The following is a 9,254-nucleotide window of genomic DNA, read 5'->3' on the forward strand; positions in this document are numbered from 1 at the left end:
GGTTGAATATAAGGTTGAGGTAAGGAAGGGAGTTAAGGATAGAATAAAGGTTTTTTTTTTGGCCTGAGCACCTGAATAATGGAGTTGACATTTATTGTAGGAAGCCTACAGAAAGAAGATATTTGTGGACTGGATGAGAAGATTAGGAATTTGGTTTCAAACATGCTAAATTTGAGATATTTATTAGGTCTACGTGGAGATATTCAATAAGCAGTAGGACATACAAATTTAGAATTAAGAGAAGAGGTCCCAACTAGAGATATAAATTTGGAAATCAATAGTTTATAGATGATAATCAAAGCCATGAAATTGGATGAGATACCAAAGATGTGAACATAGAGAAAAGAAACTATGAGATGTCTGTGGCAGACAATGATTCAGTTTTTCCAAGTTATATGTTTACTAAATTCTGCAGTCATATTGGGTACCAAATTCCCAGATACTGAGAGAGAGATACTTCCTGATGTTTCTTTCTGCTTTGAATCCCCAAATTAGAAAGCTTCCTGGCTAAGCTTTTATTTTTTTTTTAAAGAAAAAGAAAGAGAAAAGAAACACATCTGTGCCAAAAGCTGGAAGTAGGTAAAGCAAGCAGAAGCAATTGTGCTTACTGCCGGGATTGTACAATTGACCTATTTCAGAAGGAAAAAATGTGTATATATACACTGGAATGCTACTCAATCATAAAAAAGAATGAAATTTTGCCATTTGCAACAACATGGATGGACTTGGAGGGCATTATGCTAAGTGAAATAAGATAGAGTAACACAAATACTTTATGATATCACTTATATATGGAATCTAAAAAAAAAATACAACAAACTAGTGAATATAACAAGAAAGAAACAGGCTCACAGGTACAGAGAACAAACTGGTGGTTACCAGTGGGGAGGGGGAAGTGGGGAGGTACAATATAGGGGTAGAGGATTAAGAGGTACAAACTATTAGGTATAAAATAAGCTGCAAGGATATATTGTAAAACACAGAATATAGCCAATATTTTATACTAACTATAAATGGAGTATAACCTTTAAAAACTGTGAATCACCATATTGTACACCTGTAACTTATATAATATTGTACATCAGCTATACTTCAATAAAAAATAATGAGTAGGATTTAGAATGCTGAGTTTACTTTTGTGTATGCATGTCTATGATCTTACTAATAAGAAAGACTGAAATAACCAGCTACTTAATATTTCTAAGTATATATTTATTTTTTAGAGTATACTGTCCTCGGAACTGTATGCAGGCAAATCCACATTATGCTCGTGTAATTGGAACTCGAATTTATTCTGATGTAAGTATCCTAATTTATGCAGCTCTCAGTATCTATCTATATGCATGCACACGTGTTTAAATGTATATATGTACATTTATATACAGAAAAAGGAACAGATTCTGTGTTGATATACATATTCTCAGAAAGGTCAGTCATCAGTAACACTAAAAAATAAATATCTATATGCAAATATGCATGCATAATCATTTATCTTGACTAAATTTTTCTTCATATCCTATCTATATCTCTTATATCAGATACTAAATGAAATAGCTTGGATGCATCCTTGGGAAGGAAAAAGCATTTTACTTTTCTTTAACCTTCCTTTTGGTTCTTCAGTACTTGAAGTATAAACTGGATAATTAAGAGTTTGTCAAATGTATGAACAATATCTCCACTGCCAAATGGGCATTTAGCAAGTAGCATAGAATCAAAAACAGGTAATCCTTAAAATACATACAAAGGAAACCAGTTGAGGGTGTATTGTAATGGATGCCAGGACTGGGGTTGGACCAGGAAGATTAGCTGTGATGGCTTCAGGGCCCATAAATGCTTTCTGATCCAGGTTTCAAGCGTGGGTTGGTAAAGAGGATTAGCGCACATTTTAGGTGGGGTGAATGGCACCTACAAAGACATGGAGATGAGGTGAGAGCAAGTGAGCTGAAAGTGGGCATGACTTGTAGGTTTGCTTGTATCTGAGCTGGTGAGATTTGAAGCTAAAAGGGGCTGCAGCCAACTTAGTGTGAGGGATGGAGGGAGGGATCCGCCTCTTGAAACATGTAATTGGAGAGTCTAAATACGTGCTGATAAGTTTAGATTTTATGTGGCAGACATTTGGAAACCACTACCAATATCTAATCCAAAGAGTTCCAAAAGAAATTTAAGAAATATATTCTTGATGTACTTATTCAGTAGAATACTATGGAAATACGATTGTGAAGAGTTCTGAAACGTGAGTATTACCACCACTTGGTGAATTCATTTCAGGTTCAGGTTTTTTTGGGTTTTTTTCAGTTCAGCTTTACCTTTAAAATTATTCTCCAAATCTAAGTCTCTCTCCCAGCTCCAGGTTTGCAGTATTCTTATCTGCAATTTCAATGTCCTGTTGGTATCTTAATTTGGTAGTCCTCACAATTTGTGCTTATCTTCTTGTCTCCGAAAACATGCTTTTTCTAATTTTTCTGTGAACATCATGGTAATTCTTTACCTTCTGAATTATTGCCACTTTCTCTGTGAAGTGTATTGCTGGTTCTCCTAACCCAAGTATGGTGTTGCTTTTCTTTTTTTTTTTTTATAAATTTATTTATTTTTTTAAAATTTTTTGGCTGTGTTGGGTCTTTGTTGCTGTGCGTGGGCTTTCTCTTGTGGCGAGCGGGGTCTACTCTTTGTTGCGGTGCACGGACTTCTCATTGTCGTGGCTCCTCTTGTTGCGGAGCGTGGACTCTAGGCACGCAGGCTTCAGTGGTGTGGCACGTGGGGTCAGTAGTTGTGGCTCGCGGGCTCTAGAGCACAGGCTCAGTAGTTGTGGCGCACGGGCTTAGTTGCTCCGCAGCATGTGGGATCTTCCCGGACCAAGGCTTGAACCTGTGTCCCCTGCATTGGCAGGCGGATTCTTAACCACTGGACCACCAGGGAAGCCCGGTGTTTCTTTTCTTTAACCCTATTACTTTCCCTATTACTTTGTTTTTTCCTTTTATTTAGCACTGAACTGATTCTGTTAGGCATTATGATTGTTTCCCCACCTCTTTTATTAATTTTTAAGTTTCTTGAAGGCAGCAGCTGGGCAAATTATGCATTATTTTTTCATCAACAATTTTACATTTGCCAAGCTGTGAACAAGACAGGCCTAGTTCCTGCTTTAACAGAACTTAGAGCACGCCATGATATCAGACATTTGGCAAACACCTTGAAACATAAATGTTTGTTTAAAAAAAATTAATAAATATATATGAATGAGGAAATCTAGAATCATCAGAGATTTCCAAAGAAATCATTCTTCCCGGGTTGTCCCTTTAAGTAAAAAAAACTTTTAATTTTACTCATGTCTGGTGAAGATCTTTCAAAATATCCTATACACTTCTGTACCTATAAGCCATCTCTTTGCTAGAGTTCAGGTTTTTATTAGAACTTATATCCTGAGATCATTTTATCATTCTATCTCAGTGAAATGGGGTAAGAAATTTTATATTACTATGTAGAACAAGTTGGAAATATATATTTTTTATGTGCTAAGTACAGAATCAGAGATTCAGCCATTAATTAAGCAATCTTCCCATCCCTTACAAAATACATTGTCTATTTAAGTACAAGATATGGAAAAATAAGAAACAATCTATCAATCTCCCTCTCTCCCCCATCTTTCTGTCTTTCTCTCTTTCCATTTATAGAGTTACAACATGTACCTTCTATTGCTTTGAGCTTTTATTTCTCATTTATGACAGATGAAATTAATTTCTGCATTCATTAAAAATGTTCCACTGTTTTCACAGATATATTTTTTTCTTTTCGTGGTATATTAGTTCTTATAAAGTGCGGGTAGGAAAAGAAAATCTCTTCTGACCTTTGAACTCAAATCGTAATGCCTGCTGACTGCATAGTTATGGCCAAAACAATAGTTTCAAACCATATTAAGTGCTTGGATTTAGTGAATGTTATATCTAAGCACTTTTATTGCCTTGGGAAAAATGCTGATGATAACCTTTTAACAGAACAGGATAAATACTGAAAAGTGTACAGTTATTTTTAATTCCATCTGTTATGAACCATATCAGACACAAATATTAATTCAGTGAGGGACTTTAAATGGTGAATAAAATGTGTCCTCAGAGTAAGGATATGGGGTTTTGGATGTATGGTATTTTGTGATATAGCAAAAACATGAAAAGTATTAGACAGCTTGGCATTCGGTCTCTCTGATCTAATAAATACTGACTGATGCCACAGAGTTCAGAGCACAGTAATAAAGCAAGGTCACGTAAGATGCACATGCTTATGTGAATTTAAAAAAGCACATTAAGTCACTCACATGTGCATAGAGATAAGAAAAGAATACACCAGTGGGTTCAGAAAAGACCCATCGGGATATGGGGTAGATTGCTTTATACTGGAACAGTTCAAGCGTTTCATTTTGTAGGATTTTGTCAGGCTATACTCAGCTATTGACAAATTTTGGTAGAACATTTGGATGAAAGCAATTGTCAAAATCTACAGAAGACTTTAATTGGCCAAAAGAAAAGCGTTGACTTCTAGAACTCAGTCGTGTTAAAAAAATGGAAAGTGTTTGTTGGACCTGAAACAATTTTCTCCTTTATAGAAATTCCATTCAATTCAGATTATATAACTGGTACAATGCAAAAATAGAACTTTCTTAGTACCTCATCTCAGACCATTCAAACCAGAGTGATGTACATTGCAAATCTAGGTAGAAGCGATGATTATTCTTCATATTTTTTTATTCTTGGGCTTATTCTTTTGGGCAAGTTTTCTCTACATAGGTTATATTATCTAATAGGAAAAACCTCCTCATTTAATGTATGCCTGTATTTTGGAAAAGGGACTGTAGAGATATACAGAACTACGTTTGAGTTGCTCAAAGTCAAAACTGAACATAAATGAGGTCCAGATAATCCCCCCTGTGAACGTTTGGTCAGAGTGACCCGAGTAGGAACTAGCAAAGGCTGAAATTTAAGAGTGATAAATAGGCCCTTGAAGAGATAAAAGGAGCTAATTTGCATTTTATTGCTTGGACAGTAGTAAAAGCTTGCTGTTTGGACAGATTAGCTGGTGAAGGGATCTTATCCTTGCAGCCACCCTTAAGATCTACCTTCAGATGAGACTTGCTTGGCTTTAACTTTGTGACTTTTAAAACATTCCTTTATGCACAAAACATCACCCTGTAACTGCTCACTGGGTATCCACTTAGAGACAGATGTCAACGACCTTGTGTCCAATAGAAGAGTAGGCTGGACAAGTTCAGCAGACGTTTTCTAATGATGGTGGTTTTTTCCTTGCTCCCTTAGCTGTCCAGTATCTGCAGAGCAGCTGTACATGCTGGCGTGGTTCAAAATCACGGGGGTTATGTTGACGTGATGCCTGTGGACAAAAGAAAGACTTACATTGCTTCTTTTCAGAATGGAATCTTCTCAGAAAGGTAAATAAATTGATATATATATTTATAAACATATATGTATTTAGATATATCATCTTTCCCATTATGCTGGCTTTACAACCAACTCTCCTTAGCATGGCTTTGAGGTTTCGTGACTGAGCCAGTGTGCTTCCTTTGCACGCTGTGTAATAGTAGGTCTTCCAGGGATGGGAGAAGCTGCAGTACCAGAGATGCCTGTCTCCTGCAGGCTTATAAAAATCAACATGAAAATCGGATTATGAGTCAGAACCACTCTTTTGTTAATTGATCTTATAATAAGGAAATTTCTTTCATCCTCTTTTGGATTTTCTAGATTAGTTTTTACATGTAACTCTTTCTAGGTGAGCGAGGTACTGAATATTTCTCTAATCCAGTTATCTGACAAAGTATTTGACCAAAACAATGAGTCTGATTTTCCCCCAGAACCAAATTCTCTTTTTGATTGGAAGTTCAATGCCTAATAGGATGTAAATGAACTCTTTCAGGTCATCTGGTATTTGGCTCATTAGTATTATATATTTCAGTGGTTTGAGAAAATTCATGTGACTTACTTTATCAAGTAATAATAAAAGTTAAGAGAAAAAAAACCTGTAGTGATTTTTTAAATCATTGGTACTTGGGGAAGTAATATTAAGTCCCATGTATTTTGTATAGATACAGATAAATCCCTAACTTTTAAACATTTACTAGGTTCTTCAAAATTGCCAATGGAGGGTTTGCACATATGGTAAAGTTTCTGTAAAGGACACCAAAGGATGTGCCATGCAGGATACCTAGATTGCCTTCCACATAAGCATCTGAGTGCCATCTTCATAAAATGACAGCTTTGTATTTAGCATATATTTTCAGATGAGACTGTATCAGGAGGCCATTGTTAAGGAGGTGACTTCACAACCTGGCTTAGCTGGCTCATAGCAAAGCCCTAGAGTACTAACTTACCATTTCTTAAGTCTGAAAAAATTTAAATTGTATTGCCATCATACTTAGTAATATTTTTAACATCTAAAAAAAATTTAGTGAGGAAATTTAATGGTCCAACCTGTAAGATCCTAAGAATTTCTTCACTGAAATGTAAACAAACACACAGAGCTCGCACCCCACACCCTTCCTCCATCTCTCTCCTCTCTCTCTCTGTCTCTCTGTCTATATATATATATATAAAAGACACAATATATAAAGTAGATTGAGTTATAGAGTATGATACGCAGTTTTATAAGCTAAACTGAGTAATGTGGCTTCATTTACCTGTCATATTTCTTAAATTTATTTTAAACCTATAAGGTAGATGATATCCTAAGAAAACTGAGAATAATAATTATTTATGAACATCTACTATGAATTTTCCAGATGCTGGAGGGCCCTTTAAGTATATTAACTCAGCTCTACCAATAGCCTTACAAAGTCGGTTCTATAAACCCTAATTTACAGACATGTTAACTGAGGCTCAGAAAGGTTAAATGATAAGCCCAAGGTCATATAACTAGTCAGTCTCAGAGCTCAGATTCAGAACTAGTTCTGTAAGTTCAAAAATGTGTATTTTTCCGGTGTATCACTGTGTACAAAGACACTTTCCAGGGCACTTTGTCAGTTTGTTTCCTACAAATAAAAATGGCTTTCAATTAGCCGTCTGCTTGTATGAAAAACCTGGCTTGTGTTGTGTGTGTTTATTGTGTAATGTGTGTGCACACTTGTGACATTCTCATCTCTTCTTCATTCTAAAATTCTCCCCTTTCTTTTCTTACACATGAATAAATATGTAAAAGAAATTGCACTTTGTCTCTCTCTTAGCATTTGTGTTTATCTCTAAAAGCTTTTTTGTATTATTAAGAAAATAATACTTTATGCAAAAATATGGACTTCAAAAGTCTACATTTGATTAGAATAAATAATGATTAATGCCATTATCAACCAGTTTTAACTTGAGGCATTTAAGCAAAACATACCTTGATTAATATTGTCAAATAAAATATAAATAATTTAATAAAGAGTAAAAGGAACGATTTTGCATTGCTTTAAAGTTCTGTTTTAAAATACTTCTGAAGTGAGATTGAGTGCTCTGTGTGTGTGTGTGTGTGTGTGTGTGTGTGTGTTTCCATTTCAGTGAAGAAATACTTAGGACCTTCCAAATTTGACCATTAAATTTCCTCACTAAGATTTTTTTGAAACCACAGATGTTAAAATATTAATAAGTATGCTAGCTATATAATTTAAATTTTGTCAGACTTAGGGAATAATAAGTTAGTATTCCAGAGTATCTCTTAAGTATCTCCATCGCTTTAACTTGCAGTTAGCTTTTAACCATGCCGGTCAATTGTAAACCTGTATCTTAGTATTTCCCCAGTAAAATGGCATAAGAGCCGCTTAACTCTACTTTATTGGAACTAAAGGTGGTAATGTATGAAAACATGACCTGGAATCTATAAAGTTCTATATAAAGTACTATTATTACCACTATGCACCTTAAATTTCTTTAGTAAACTTGTGTACAACCAAGATTTTAAGAATTATGTCATTCTCACTCAAGCTTTCCAATAACTATAAATTATAGTAGTCTAAGAAAGTTGACCATCTGGATTCATAGAGCTGCTTTCTTGACTGTCATAAGAAAGCATGATTTGTTTGAAGGATTATACATGGAGATGACATCAATACACTTTGTGTATTTTTTGCAGTTTACAGAATCCTCCAGGAGGAAAGGCATTCAGAGTATTTGCTGTTGTGTGAAATGGAACACTTGGAGGAGGAACACTATTCCAAATGCCATATTTCTGAAGTTTGTATAAAACTGTAACATTACTGTACAGAAGATATCAACTATTTTCAACTCCCCATGAGTGTCAAATGCATATAAATTGTGATAGACTACGTCTATAAAATAAAACATGGGACATTATTAGTGTAGGGAAAAGTAATGAATATGTAATGGTTTTAGAAATCCTGTGTTAAATATTGCTATATTTTCTTAGCAGTTATTTCTACAGTATTACATAGTCATAATTGTTCTACATTTCATATGTTATATTATATGGTGCTTTGTATATGCCACTAGTAAAATGAAACTAAACAGTGAATGTGAATGTTCCTCAGAAAATCATCTGGTGCATTTAAAAACAATAATAAAAATAGTAACTCTAAAAATGAAAAAAACACATACTGCATTTTCCCAAGTTCAGTGCTATGATTACCTACTCCGTATAATATCAAATTATTTCCCACATAATACCTGTATAGTTTTTCTCTTTTATTAAGTTTAGGCATATAGAATATTAAGTCCTGATATTGCACTTATGTTGTATAAAATAATTCCTTAATATCCAAGTGAATCTGTTAAAATGTTTGATTTCTTGGGAACGGTCTTAATAGTAAGTGGAATTACGTCAGAGTAGTGGTACGAAAACAGTTCTAGTGGTCATATAATAAATATAGGATTAAGCATGGGCAACCAGAGCTTTCTATGTATTGTTCAAACTGAGGTCACACATTTATATTGTATCCTGGCAAATACTCCTGCAGGCCAGGAAGTATAATAGCAAAAAGTTTAACAAACATAAACTGATGTATTGCATCACCATTGCCACTGATTTTCTTAATGGTAAATGGCCTTGTGTATAAATGTTGCCATATTATGGTATCTATAATGGTGATATATTTGTTTGTATGAAAAATGTTTTGTGCTTTAAGACTAAAAAACTGTAAAATGTTAATTTTGGTAATTTTTTTTCTGCTGGTGAATTTACTCTTTCCTTGTAAACATATTAAAATTAATCATGTTTCAAAGTATTTTTTTAGTCCCCTTTGTATCCTTATTTTGATTTAGAAATCATTT

The 9,254-nt window shown here is 34.4% G+C and overlaps 1 protein-coding gene across 2 annotated transcripts in view; it reads left to right on the plus strand.

Annotated features, from left to right (window-relative positions):
• CRISPLD1 (cysteine rich secretory protein LCCL domain containing 1) overlaps window positions 1-9,208 on the plus strand; it is a 44,839-nt gene extending 35,631 nt beyond the window's left edge. For both annotated transcript variants that reach the window (XM_082432614.1, XM_082432613.1), the window contains 3 exons: window positions 1,224-1,299; window positions 5,301-5,431; window positions 8,101-9,208. In XM_082432614.1, coding sequence (XP_082288740.1) covers window positions 1,224-1,299; window positions 5,301-5,431; window positions 8,101-8,152 — 259 coding nt within the window. In that variant the 3' untranslated portion in view covers window positions 8,153-9,208. The remainder of the gene's footprint in view (window positions 1-1,223; window positions 1,300-5,300; window positions 5,432-8,100) is intronic.
• The last annotated feature ends 46 nt before the right edge of the window (window positions 9,209-9,254 follow it).

Source organism: Balaenoptera physalus (genome assembly GCF_965194825.1).
Source record: "Balaenoptera physalus genome assembly, chromosome: 17".
Lineage (NCBI taxonomy): Eukaryota > Metazoa > Chordata > Mammalia > Artiodactyla > Balaenopteridae > Balaenoptera > Balaenoptera physalus.